The sequence below is a fragment of the Mirounga angustirostris genome, unplaced genomic scaffold, assembly GCF_029215605.1.
Source record: "Mirounga angustirostris isolate CCGP_5_RB_7025 unplaced genomic scaffold, mMirAng1.0.hap1 SCAF_2, whole genome shotgun sequence".
NCBI lineage: Eukaryota > Metazoa > Chordata > Mammalia > Carnivora > Phocidae > Mirounga > Mirounga angustirostris.
The window spans coordinates 97,815,838-97,829,176 of NW_026991710.1; the positions used below are offsets into that span (position 1 = coordinate 97,815,838).

The window sequence follows — 13,339 nt, forward strand, 5'->3', positions numbered from 1 at the left end:
ATGAGATACACTAAGACAGGCTGTTCTTGGATTCCTGATCCACAAAAATTGTGTGAGATAATGCTTATCGTTTTAATCCACAATGCTTAGGCTAATTTGAAACACAGCAATAGATAACTAATACATTAACTGATACAGAAATACACTAAAAATTGTAAATGAAAGGGAGAAATCAAAGCTGACTCCTAGGCTTTGAGTTTTGAATAATTTGGTGATATCGCTGATTATGTTATTCAATTCCATTGGAGTTTTGAGGCAAGGGCCATGTCTACTCAATAAACATTTGACAGAGTCTTGTAGATATTTAACAACTGAACAAAGTGTTCAGAACCAAAAAGAATATTCCAGTAGAAATATGGGAGATTTCTCATCTCCTCTCTTCTAGACACTGTAGTTTTATTACAATTTTCTTAGCACTATCGCATTGCTAGTACAAACCAACTGCAAGCTTAGGTTCCCTGAGTATCTTAAGATGAGAATATGTTCACAGGCCATTTCCTGATATTTTTCTCCCACTCATTTCAACATTCATCAGAGATGTGCAGTTGTGCTAAATTTTGCTTGTCTGATGATTACTATAGTTCTTATATTAAAACCACAAAAGGAAAAAGGAAATAGAGTAGGGAGAAGCAGCATAGCTGAAGAATGAGTATTCTATAAGGAACTGTTTCATTTAGTGTATCAAATGCAGACTAAAGCACTGTCCTGCCATCATTAAATAAGTTCTAACAACTTACCTTGCATTCTACCTTTAAAATCCTTAAATCAACCTTTATTTACAATAATTTTTTTATTTCTATATATTACCACATAATGTCTACTGAGTATTCTAAGTCTTAAAGATTTGGCTTAAACAGTGGCTAAATTCATTAGGTTTGATCTCAAATGGCCACAAATTTAGAAATATCATCACCTCAGCCACAAATTTCACACTTACAGGATATAGAAACCATTACTAAAGCACAACTTGTCTTAAAACAAAAATAAAAAACTATAAAGTTATGATTGTTTTTATTAAGCTTAATTTTAAAATAGTTTTAGGTTTACAGAAAAGTTGAAAAAATAGTACACAGGAGTATCCCTCATCCAATTTCCCCTATCGTTAACATCCTACAATACCATATACATCTGTCACAACTAAGAAGCCAACACTGGCACATTACTATTAACTAAATTTCACACTCTATTCAGATTTCACTAGTTTTCCATTAATGTCCTTTTTCTGCTTGAGGTTCCCAGCCAGGATACCACATTACATTTAGGCATTATGTGTCATCTCCTCTGGTGTGACCGTTTCAAAGACTTTTCTTGTTTTTCAAGACCATGACAATTTTGAGTACTGATTAGGTAATTTGTAGACCGTCCATCAATTTGATTTTGTCTGATATTTTTTCTCACGGTTTGACTAGGGTTAGGGCTTTGGGGAAGAATAATGCAAAGGAGGTGAAATGTTTTCATCACATCTTATCACAGTATACACTATCATTAGGACTTCTCACTCATGTTATTATTGATCACCTGGTCTAGGTAGTGTTTGCTGTATTTCTCCACTGTACAGTTATACTTTCCCCTTCTTGCCTTACCCTACCCTTTGAAAGCAAGTCTCCAAATACAACCCATACTCAACTTGGTGTTGGGGGAGAGAAGGGGAATCAAACTCCACCTCCTGGTGAAAAATAGCTTTTTAAAATAAATATAAAACTTTCTCAATTCCTTAAAACATATATTGATTGCCTCAAAGCAGTCGATAATGCAATTTCATGCTTATTTAAAATGAGTCACTCTAATAGGCACTTCAAATAAGAGACACAGTCCTTCACAAGGAGTTTATAATAAAGATACCACAAGAAAAATCCAAGTACTATTGTTTGTCAAAAAAGGAAATCAAATTCAGTTCGAGTAATGAAAAGTTTCACAGAACAAGTGATATTCAAGCAAAGCATTCAAAACTAAATAGTATTCTGACACATGAAAATATATGAAAATTCAACATCCATTTATGATTAAAAACTGAACAAAGTGGGAAGTAGGTATAGAGGGAACATATGTCAACATAGTAAAGGCCATATATGACAAGCCCACAGCTAATATCATATTCAATGGTGAAAAGGTAAAAGCTCTTCCTCTAAGATCAGGAACAAGAAAGGATGCTCACTCTCACCACTTTTATTCAACATAGAATTGGAAGTCCTAGCCAGAGCAATTAGGTTAAGAAAAAAAAATAAAAGGCATCCAAATTGGAAAGGAAAAAGTAAAACTGTCACTAATTGCAGATGACATGATATTACATATAGAAAACCCAATAACTCCACCCCCCCCCAAAAAAAACCTGTTAGAAGAAATGAATTCAGTAAAGTTGCAGGATACAAAATCACTATATAAAAATCAAGTGTACTTCTATACATTAATAATGAACTATCACAAAGAGAAATTAAGAAAACAATTCCATTTACAATTGCATCAAAAAGAATAAAATAGTTAGAAATAAATTTAATGAAGAAGCTGAAAAACCTGTATACTGAAAACTATAAAACACTGATGAAAGAAATTGAAAATGATATAAGTAAATGGGAAGATATTCTGCACTCATTGATTGGAAGAATACTGTTTAAATGTCCATAATATGCAAAGCAATCTACAGATTCAATACAATCCCTGTCAAAATTCCAATGGCATTTTTCACAGAAATAAAGCAAACAATGCTAAAATTTGCATGGAACTATAAAAGACCCCAAATAGCCAAAGCAATCTTGAGAAAGAAGAATAAAGCTAGAGACATTATGCTCCATGGTTGCTAACTATATTACAAATCTATAGTAATTAAAACAGTAAGATACTGGCATAGAAATAGACACACTGAGGGGCATGTAGGTGGCTCAGCTAGTTAGGCATCCAACTCTTGATTTTGGTTCAGGTATCTCATGATCTCAGGGTTGTGAGATCTAGCACAGCATTGGGCTCCATGCTCAGTTGGGAGTCTGCCTGAGATTCTCTCTCTCCCTCTGTTCCTCCCCCCTCTATAATAAATAAATAAATCTTTAAAAAAAAAATAAACAAAACGGACACATTGATCAATGGAACAGAATAGAGAGCCCAAAAATAAATCCATGTATATATGGTCAATTAATTTACAACAAAGGAGCCAAGAATATACAATGGGAAAGGACAGTCTCTTCAATAAATAGTGCTACAAAAACTTGATAGCCACATGTAAAAGAATGAAACTGAACTATTGTCTTACACCACACACAAATGAACTCAAAATGGATTAAAGACTTGAATGTAAGCTTGAAACCATAAAATTCCTAGGGAAAAACACAGGTGGTAGGCTCCTTGACATTGATCTTGGTGATGATTCCTTGGATCTGACTCTAAAAATAAGCAAGTGGGACTACATCAAACTAAAAAGCTTCTTCAGAGCAAAGGAAATTTTCAACAAAATGAAAAGTCCACCTACCTGATGAGAGAAACTATTTGTAAATCATATATCTAATAATGGGTTAATATCCAAAATACATAAACAACTCATACAACTCAACAGCAAAATACTAAACAACCCAATTAAAAAATGGGCAGGGGATGTAAACAGACTTTTTTTTTTTAATTGAGAGAGAGCGTGCGCAAGTGAGAGAGCACAAGCAGGGGAAGCAGCAGAGGGAGGCGGAGAAGCAAACTCCGTGCTGAGCAGGGAGCCCGATGTGGGGCTCGATCCCAGGACCCCGAAATCATGACCTGAGCAAAAGCAGACTCTTAACCGACTGAGCCACCTAGGAGCCCCTAGACATTTTTCCAATGAAGACATAAAGATGGCCAACAGACACATGAAAAGATCCTCAACATCACTAATAATCAGAGAAATGTAAATCAAAATCACAATGAGATATCATCTCACCCCAATCAGAATGGCTAGTATTAAAAAAACAAAAAACAAGAAATAACAAGTGTTAGCGAGGATGTGGAGAAAAGAAAACCCTGTTTTCTGCTGATGAGAATGCAAATGCATCCAGCCGCTTGGAAAAGTATGGAGGTTCCTCACTATGGAGGTTCCTCAAAAAATTAAAAATAGAATTACATATGATCCAGCAATTCCACTTCTGGGTATTTATCTGAAGAAAACAAAAACACTAAATCAGAAAAGATATATGCATCCCCATGTTGAAGTCCTAACTGCCAATACCTCAGAATAAGACAGTATTTGGAGACAAGATCTTTAAAGTGGCAATTAAGGTTAAATGAGGTCATTAGCAAGGCCCTCATCTAAAATGACTGTGTTCTTTTAAGAAGAGATTGGGATACAGAAGCTAGAGGGTAAAGGATGTGAAGCTACAGGGAGGAGAGAGCCATCTACAGGCCCCAGAAGGTCTAAAAACAAACCTGTGGACACCTTGATCTCAGAGTTTGTGTCCAGAATTGTGAAAAAATAAATTTCTGTTGTTGAAGCCACCCAATCTGTGGCATTTTGTTAGGACAGCCTTTGCAAAGTAATACAGATGGTTAGAGATTCTAAGTGAAATCTAATTTGGCAAAACTCTCCACTGTGATTTGGTATTTAAACTTTGTTATTGAATAGTATCTTCCGTTCATTAGTGAGATGGAATAAGATGAAGAAAAGGTGAGAGGTGAGCCTCAGAAACTTTAGTTCTTTCAAGTTAAAATTTATTTCCTATAAACTTGTCATTCCGACGCTAACCGTAACAGCAATTTTTGCTCTTACTAATTAAATTATTTCCCCCAGAACAGTATGTAGGGATTTCATGAAGATTGTGTAGATCTCTACTGTGGCACTTTATTCACCAGGCCTCTTGATACCATTTTTCCTGACAGCAACTGCGGCGACATACCTTCCCAAATGGTCCACTACTAAGTAAAAACGTCGCCTCAAACCTCCCTTTTGCTTCATATGAGAGGACAAGGGAAAATAGGAAATAAATGTAATGGCAGTTAGTAAGCGCATGTCTAGGACTAAAAGTATTCCTAAACATTTTTAATTCCACTTTACAAGGGGTAGCTCTACTATTTCTTTAATTAAACCCTCGAAGGTACAGCAGGGAGGTTAAGACCCAGGCGCCCACGTTCAAGAGCCAGCGGAGCCCGGCTGCGGCCAGAGAGGGAAAAACAACACTGGGTCAGTGCAGCGCGGGCAACGATCAGCAACACACGTGAATGGGTCTCCCGTATGCTCTTCCGGCTAACGTCCTTTGCTTTTTCTAAACTTGTGTTTACAGAATCTTTCGGCGAGGCTTTCAGTAATGAGTGTAAATACTAAGAGATCAGACCAGAAAAAAAAAAAAAAAAAAAAACAAACTTTTTTAAATGACTGCAGATCACTGACACCTGAGCTTCAGCAACAGCAATTCCAGCGGAAGACATAAGTCCCGGATAGTTCATTAACAGACAAAAAATCAGCTAGCTCCATATATATTAACCTACCTAAAGGTTTAGAAGCGGAGAACTATACAAGTTGGTGTTTCGGTAACTATGGCAACCTCAAAAGTTAACTACCCTAAAGCAACCAGGAAACAAAACTTCACCTTCCCAGTCGGCCGGACACCACGAGCATCAGGATTCCCTAGTATCGCGAGAACTTTCTGCCTCCCCTGTAGGCGCGTGCGCCGGAATCAAAGGGCTGATGAGCCGCCCCGTCCCCAGGATGGGCGGGGGAGGTGGAGCAAACTCTGAGAGGTGGGAGGGGCCATCGGGAAGGGGTGGAACTGTGGAGGGGCCGTGAAGGGCAGCGCGAAGGAAAAATCGCGTGGGCCCCGCCCCTCGCGGCGCTTCCCCGGAATAGCGTCACCAGCCCTATAAGAGAGCGTGCGCCGAGGGACGCGGCCTTTTACATCCGGGAAGCGTCGGGTTTAGGCTCCGAGGTTAAGTAAGGTACGGTGTCGCGTTTTGTGCGCTAAGGTGGTAATTGGGGCAGAACTTTTTGGCTTAGTTAAAATGCAGGAGTTTCAAGAGACTTGTAGCGGCAGGTCCACGTCCGCTTTGAAGACCTCTTGGTTCGAAAACCTGAGGGGCCCTAGGTGTTCATGAGGTCCCGAGGCGGCCACGTGCAGCCCTGGGTGGCGAGCCTGAAGCCGAGCGCGCACGGGTCGCGGCCCTCCGGCAAAGGTCGCGAAACTGCTGTCGGTGTCAAGTAGCCGTCTTGAGTCTACTCCGCCGCTGTCAAATAGTAACACCGCATCCTGATCCTCCCCCATTTAGATCCGGAAGGTGAGTAGTATCTGTAGTTGTGCATACTCGTCTGTTCTGGGATTGTGAATCTCCATGTATCTTTGGGACCTGTCAGCTGTGGCAGTCTCCCTTCCTAGCCATGGAAGAGCATATTCTTGTTTATTGGCAAAGCTGTCACCATTTAATTGGTATCAGATTCTGACTTGCACAAGTAACATTCTTCACTTTTGAAAACCTGGAGGGTGCTGGGTTGTTGGGCACACATTTAACTATCGTTCAAATGTTTCCAGGAGGCTGAACTAACTGTTGCGGTGGATGATAGGAAACATGACATGGTAGGTTCCTCTTTATTCGTATTTCGTAGTTAGTGAAACCCTTAGTAGTTCTGAAACCCTGCGTGCTAAGGAACCGGAAGGCCAGAATTGGCCCCTTTTTGCTGTTACTTTGTAATTTGAAAGAGGTTAATAGCTAAATAGAAAGTAACAAATAGATGGCTAAGATCTCAACACTGATGTAAGTACACAGATCAGAGTTTTATAAAGGTGGTTTTCTTCTCTTGCAGATAATCAAGAAATTAAGGTGAAGTCCTGTTTGTTTAGAATCCTGTGGTGCACTGCCAAAAGGGGATCTTAAATCTCAACAGCTTGGGTATTGAGTGGCAAATAATGTTCTGGAAACTTATCAGCGTGGTGTTTTCAATATAGGTCTGAATGTTTTAGCCTAACTGGCGTTTAAGTAGAGAATAAGTGAGCACTTCCTTGCTTGCTGTAATTAAATAAAATGCTTGATTCATCTGGAGAGTCCGTGTTCTCTGACTAAAAAGGAAGTGGAAAGGTATTTGTTACGACAAATAATAAGCAACAGACTACAGCTTCTGGGAAGAGCTGGTATGGAAGTAGTATCAATGATTATTGGTGTAAGGTACTACAGTATTTGGAGGGAAACAGCATTAAAGGCGGGTACCCCTAAGGGACAGCACAGTCATTTCATACCACACAAAAGATTAAGGCTACTATACAGGATGAACAACTATGTACTTTATTCACACAAATGTGCACTGAACACTTGTGTCATTTAAAATTCACACTTAACGCTTAACAAGAAAAGAGCTATAATAAAGACATACTATGAACCAAGTATTCTATTCAAGTTTGAGCAAACTGTATAGGCTGCCTGTTAGCTATCTGTTTTAAAGTGTCCCAACCTCTGGTCTATTAAAATTTCAATATAAATGTTGTTTGCATCTGCACTATAGTCTAATTAGAAAGGTGGCCTGTGCGAAGTTTCAGTAGAGATAAATTTCTCTCCTGTATTGCACGTTTTTTTCAAGCCCTTGTGCAGGTGTGCACTGTGTAGCTCTGTCATCTCTGTAGATGTAAATGCTTGAAAAGTTTTTCCTTTATCAAAAACCTTGAGCTTTTAGAAAAGTTTTAATGTTATGAGTGATACAGCATTGCAATTTTGTAAAGTAGTAAACTATAAAGCACCTTTATGTTAGCACCAGTTTTTTACAAAGCGCAGGATTTACAAAAAGGACGCAAGTAGATGGAGTAGGGAAAGTAGGGAAGTCCCCTTCATGTGGATTTAGCCTTTGAAGAGGCTTAACTGATCCTAAAGTTCACACTGACCTCTTCACCTGTCTTTATGCATCTATTTCTTGGATATACAAAAACTATTTAAACCACCTAAGGCCTGAGGGGCATGCCTTTTATGTTTGGGCAAAGATTTTGCTTTGCTATCAGGAATGTCCTGAAAGAGTCCATAGTAAGCAGCTGTCCCTTATTGGGTTGAGAAAATAGCCAAAGGGCATAAATGACTAGACAGCAGTAGAGGGGGAAAATAACATTGTCAGTACTGGGGCACCTATTCTGAAGTTCAGATCCCACTGGCTTACCTTGGCCTCTGAGTCTGTTTGACAATTTGAAAGCTAGGGATACTGTAAAATTTTACCAGCCTTTTGTAAATTGTCAGGCACATAGCCACTTAATGCAGTGCCTAGCACATAGCTGGAGTATGAATTAAATCAGTTGGAACAAATAAGATATTTTAGAGCTTTTTTTTTTCCCCCCACTACGTAAGCAGAGAAAGCATTTTTAATAATGTCTTTTATTAGCTGGGACAGGATAGTGAAAATCTACATGTTTTAGTCATTATAAGAAAGTTGCAATAGATGGCACTCTTAAGTCACGGTAGAGCAAATGGCATGATGCCAAGGAAAAATTTTATCAAGCCGAAAGTAACTGCTAGAGGATGTTAATAAGGTGGATAAATTAGGTTGTATAACCCAAGAACTTGAAGGCATTCTTTACTATCAGGTATTCCAAATTTCGCTAGGTAACTAGAATGTGTTGCTATAGTGCATGGTACAAAGGCTTTATTCAGGAATGTATTGTGACTGATCCTATTCCAGTCTAGGTTTATAACGGATTCCTTAACCTTTTGGGGCCTTGACTTCCTCACTTGTCAAAGGCTACAGAGAGTCAGTGTGGAAATTTCTCAGCCTTTTGAAGAAAATGTGAGCTTAATTACACAATACCACTTAAGTGCAATAAAGAGTATTGATTCAATTATAGACTCTTAATCCAAAAGAATAAAAACAGGCTTATTGCACAGTTGATATACAGTAATCTCTGGAGAGTGCTGAGAATAAACAATGCTAATCAAGAATAATTAGTACCACACTGAGGTATCTAACAAAGAATGTTCACATCACAAATTTCTCAAGCAGCAATGGTGTACATGATTTAATCACAACACAAAAGCAGAAACATGGCTCTCATCCCCATCAGTTGGCATCTCTGGCTGAGTGCTAATGTAGAGGTTGAAAATTTTCCAACATATTTTCTCTTCAGGTTTCCATGAAGAATTACAATTTGGTGACACTTTTTATCCAAGGTACAAAGGCTGAGACTTTGGTATAGACACCAGGTGAATCCTTGGCTCCACAGCCATGCCCCCAGGAGGTTATCCCATATACAACCCAACTCTCTCCTGCCCGAACACACATGAGTGGCCCTCCGCTGTCTCCCTGGCAGCTGTCAACACGTTTGTGTTCATGTAGATTCCCAGCACAGAGCATTCTTCCTGTAAACCGACCCTTATAACGTTCTTCACAAAACCTCTTGGGAAGTAGGGGGATGGCTGCTTGTTGTAGAGTTCTTGAATAGGCTCGTCCTAGTTGGACCAAATAATCTGAATTAGATGCCAGCTAAAGACCTTACGGAAAACGCTTAACAGTTAACATAGAATCTTGAAAATAAAAGCCATATTGTGATCTAGTGTAGTTTAAATGAGTGATAAATGGTATAGAAGGACATAAAGTGGCAAGAACTACTCTAAATAGAAGCATGGCATTTCACAAGAATGGAGCAAAACATTACTATATACCAAACAGGCCTAAGTTTGAGCATTTGAGGTTTGTGTACTCTATACTGGCAAGCCACTCACTGATCAGTGGCTAAAATGTATAATTGATAATCTCCACGAGCCTTTTCTTGGATCTAAATTCCACTGTTTTTCTTGCACCCTATTTACTCATTTGGAATAACTCCTAATAAAACTGTGTAAAGTTGACTTTGTCATTTCTGTTAATTTCTGTCTAAAGGAAGGTAAATGAACCTTCCCTCATGAGTTGTAATGGATATAGTTAAGCCTTCTCAGAGACTCTTTTTGCCTCATAGATCCACATAGTGTACAGAGAAGGCATTTACTCTGATCTGATTATTGTATCATCCAGAAAATGTTTTCTTGGTGGTTTATCTCAGGATTGGTCAGTTATATGCCTTTTCAGTATATCTATAGCAGATATTTTGTCTTTATGCAGCTGTGAAATGATGCAAGTATAAAGCCTATATTTTGTGCAGTGTGTGATGAACACAAACATTTACTAAATAAAACATTGTAATTATCACATGTAGAAATACTTATTTGATGCTCTTTTCAAGAGTACAATGATCAGTGTTGATCATTTTTAATGGAGAGCAGTCAACCTCACTTCTTATTCAATAGCCATTTGTGAATCAAGCACCCAGTCTAGGTGAGACCTACATCTTTTTCAAGGACCATCCTGAACAAGCACTAGCTGATGTACACTGATTTAATTCTATAGCAAGGCAATCCAGAAAATTGTTTGCCTGAGAAGACTATAAGATGAACATCTTGCTCTAGCTTGGGAGTTGGGAGGGTGGGATGAACGGGAAAAAGTGGGTTGGATCTCCACTTCATAATGGCTCTCTTTTGTCTGTTCTATTTTTAGGGATTCTCCATAAAATTGAGTTTGATAGTGGCCTTCATTTACAGAGAAAGCAAGGCCATCAAACACCAAGGCCCTTTGCTGGTGTAGTTAAATCAGAGTCCTCCGGGAAAGCTTTTAAAAATATAGCCACTCTGACAAAAGTCTTTAAAAGGGCGGTTGGGACACCTGGGTGGCTCAGTCAGTTAAGCTTCTGCCCTCGGCTCAGGTCATGATCCCGGGGTCCTGGGATCAAGCCCACATCAGGCTCCTGCTTCTCCCTTTGTCTGCTCTGTCTGCTGTTCCCCGTGCTTGTGCTTTTTCTGACAAAAATCTTAAAAAAAATTTTTTTTAAATATAGCAGCCAGGCCCAAGTGTTGGAGTAGGGTCTTAAAAATGAAAAATCCGTTCCTCTGTCTCCTTACTAGTCTGTGGAACTGAAAGTACAGGATTCTCTACCCCATTAGGCAATTGAGTTCTGTCAATTTGTGCTAATAACTAACCAACAGTACCCTCAGGATATGAATCCAAATTACATGCATGCATCACACACTTGGCAGAATTTCCAAACAACTAAGCCTGAACCCATTTAAGATTTTCATTCCCATTGTACACCCAAAAGTATTGATAATCCCAGACACAAGAACGTGCCCAGGTCTCACCTGTCCTTTGTATTATCTACATTACCTGTGTCTCCCCATCCTGTTATGTAACAATTGGAGGCGGTTTTCTGTGGCGTCTCTCTACGGAGTGGCAAACAGGCCGGCAAAACGTGGCTGCTAAATCTAACACACTGCTCTTCTGGTCCTTCTAATCGAACCAGGGCGATGTCATAGTCACTGCTGTCAGGTCGATACTCCCGATGAATCACAATCTGCTGAACTCCAATTTCTTCTTCAAATTCTTCTGGCACCAGAGTATGATAATCCCCAACCCGAACAGCATAGTTCCTTGTGCTGTTACCATACCTGAGAGGCAGAGAGCTAGTAAGCTGTTGGAAACAGAACTGTCAGCAGGGAAGGTAAATAGAGATACTGCAAGCCTTTCTTCCTAATCATTATCCCTTTCTGTAAGTTTACCTTTTCCTATTCTCTGACCCCACCACTCTCGGTTGTTTACTCTAAACCCATTTCATCATTTCACTGCTTAATCCAGATTCCTGTGTAACTGTTTCCTGAGGAGCAAATGTGGAGCACAGGAGGAAAATAACAGCTAATCATTAACCTGTTTTTCCCATAATGACAAAAGATCAAAACAGGAACAAAGAGTATAGAGCAAAATTACTGTCTTGTATTTGCTGTCTTCGTTTTTCTATCATTTCCAAGATGTTAGTTCATCACGAAGCTCATTTAGGGCAGAAGTCAAGCACAACCCACTTTACCCCTTTCCTGTGAAGTGAATGCAAACCAAAACTATATTTGCAGGGCAACACACATTCATTATATTCTCTCATCTCTTAAATCTGTCCAGACATCATCCCAGTGAGACCTGATTTAAAACTGCAGTCTACCCTTTGTCCTTCATTCCCCAGCACTCCCAATATCCTTAATCTCTCTTCTATAACACCACTTTCTAACAGACCATCTACATTTATAGCTCTCTGTCTCTGCTTAAACAAGAGGCATCCAAGGACAGGGATCTTTTTTTTTTTAATTGCTAATGTATTCTTAGAGGATTTAGATAATTATCAAAACGCATAGAGAAAACTTTTAAGACACAGGTATTAAGAATAAAGATATTCATGGATTTTTTTTAATTTTATTATGTTATGTTAGTCACCATACATTACATCATTAGTTTTTGAGGTAGTGTTCCATGATTATTGTTTGCATTATAACACCCAGTGCTCCATTCAGTACATGCCCTCTTTATACCCATCACCGGGCTAACCCATCCCGCCCCCAGAACCCTCAGTTTGTTTCTCAGAGTCCATAGTGTCTCATGGTTCGTCTCCCCTTCCGATTTCCCTCCTTCATTTTTCTGTTCCTACTATCTTCTTTTTATTTTATTTTTTTTAACATATAATGTATTTGTTTCAGAGGTACAGGTCTGTGATTCAACAGTCTTAAACAGTTCACAGCGCTCACCATAGCACATACCCTCCCCAATGTCTATCACCCAGCCACCCCATCCCTCCCACCCTCCACCACTCCAGCAACCCTCAGTTTGTTTCCTGAGATTACGATGTGGATGGAACTAGAGGGTATTATGCTAAGCAAAGTAAGTCAATCAGAGAAAGACATGATCTCACTGATATGAGGAATTCTTAATCTCAGGACAGGGATCTTTATGTTCACTGATGAATCTTAAAAACCTGTAACAGTGATGCCCTGTTAAGTAGAAATGCAGCCTGTTTGTTGATTGAGTGAATGAATGGATATTTTTAATGCGTCTTTTTCCCTTAAACTGTTCAATTTAAGTAGAAACAATATTTACTGGATTGATAGTTCTCAGCTTGTTTTTTCAACCAACATACCGTGATTGTGGTGCATCCGCCTAAAGCAGTTTCCCAACCTCGGCACTGTTGACATATGGAACCAGATAAATCTTTGTTGTAAGAGAGAAGCTGTTCTGTGCATTGTAGGATGTTTAGAAGCATCCTTGGCCTCTCTTCACAAGGTGGCCAGTAAAGCACATGCATACACCCCTCAATTGTGGCAACCAAAAATGTCTCCAGACATTCCCTATGTCCCCTCTGGTGCAAACTGGCCACAGTTGAGAACTACTGACATAGAATACATGATCCACCCCACTTCCTGGTTACTTCCTCTTTCTTACTTAAGATTATATAGCACCTCGCTTATTTAACCCCTACCACTGCTTAAAACATTCTTAATGACTTAATTTCCAAAACGCCCTTTTAGTTCCATAACTTCTCACCTGCAGTGAGCCTAGTCTCCATCTCAGCCACCTACTCCCATCGTGAGTCCCAGA

General features: G+C 39.3%; 1 protein-coding gene, 2 long non-coding RNA genes and 1 other non-coding gene across 6 annotated transcripts in view; 2 read left to right on the plus strand and 2 right to left on the minus strand.

Annotated features, from left to right (window-relative positions):
• The window catches only part of LOC123848297 (uncharacterized), an 844,895-nt gene extending 839,164 nt beyond the window's left edge, over positions 1-5,731 (minus strand). For all 3 annotated transcript variants that reach the window (XR_010409502.1, XR_008506546.2, XR_010409501.1), the window contains exon 1: positions 5,431-5,731. This is a non-coding gene — a long non-coding RNA (uncharacterized LOC123848297). The remainder of the gene's footprint in view (positions 1-5,430) is intronic.
• A 103-nt stretch (positions 5,732-5,834) lies between these two features.
• LOC123848294 (uncharacterized) lies at positions 5,835-6,967 on the plus strand. Its single transcript, XR_006791754.3, has 3 exons — positions 5,835-6,213; positions 6,465-6,509; positions 6,737-6,967. It is a non-coding gene; the product is annotated as an uncharacterized LOC123848294 (long non-coding RNA).
• Positions 6,264-6,394, plus strand: LOC123849176 (small nucleolar RNA SNORA24). Its single transcript, XR_006792002.1, has one exon. It is a non-coding gene; the product is annotated as a small nucleolar RNA SNORA24 (small nucleolar RNA).
• A 159-nt stretch (positions 6,968-7,126) lies between the features above and the next one.
• Positions 7,127-13,339, minus strand: part of PRSS12 (serine protease 12) — a 75,465-nt gene continuing 69,252 nt past the window's right edge. Inside the window, exons 12-13 of the mRNA XM_045880525.3 lie at positions 11,093-11,373; positions 7,127-9,348 (exon numbers count right to left, since the gene is read on the minus strand). Of these exons, the coding sequence (XP_045736481.2) occupies positions 9,041-9,348; positions 11,093-11,373 (589 nt within the window). The 3' untranslated portion in view covers positions 7,127-9,040. The remainder of the gene's footprint in view (positions 9,349-11,092; positions 11,374-13,339) is intronic.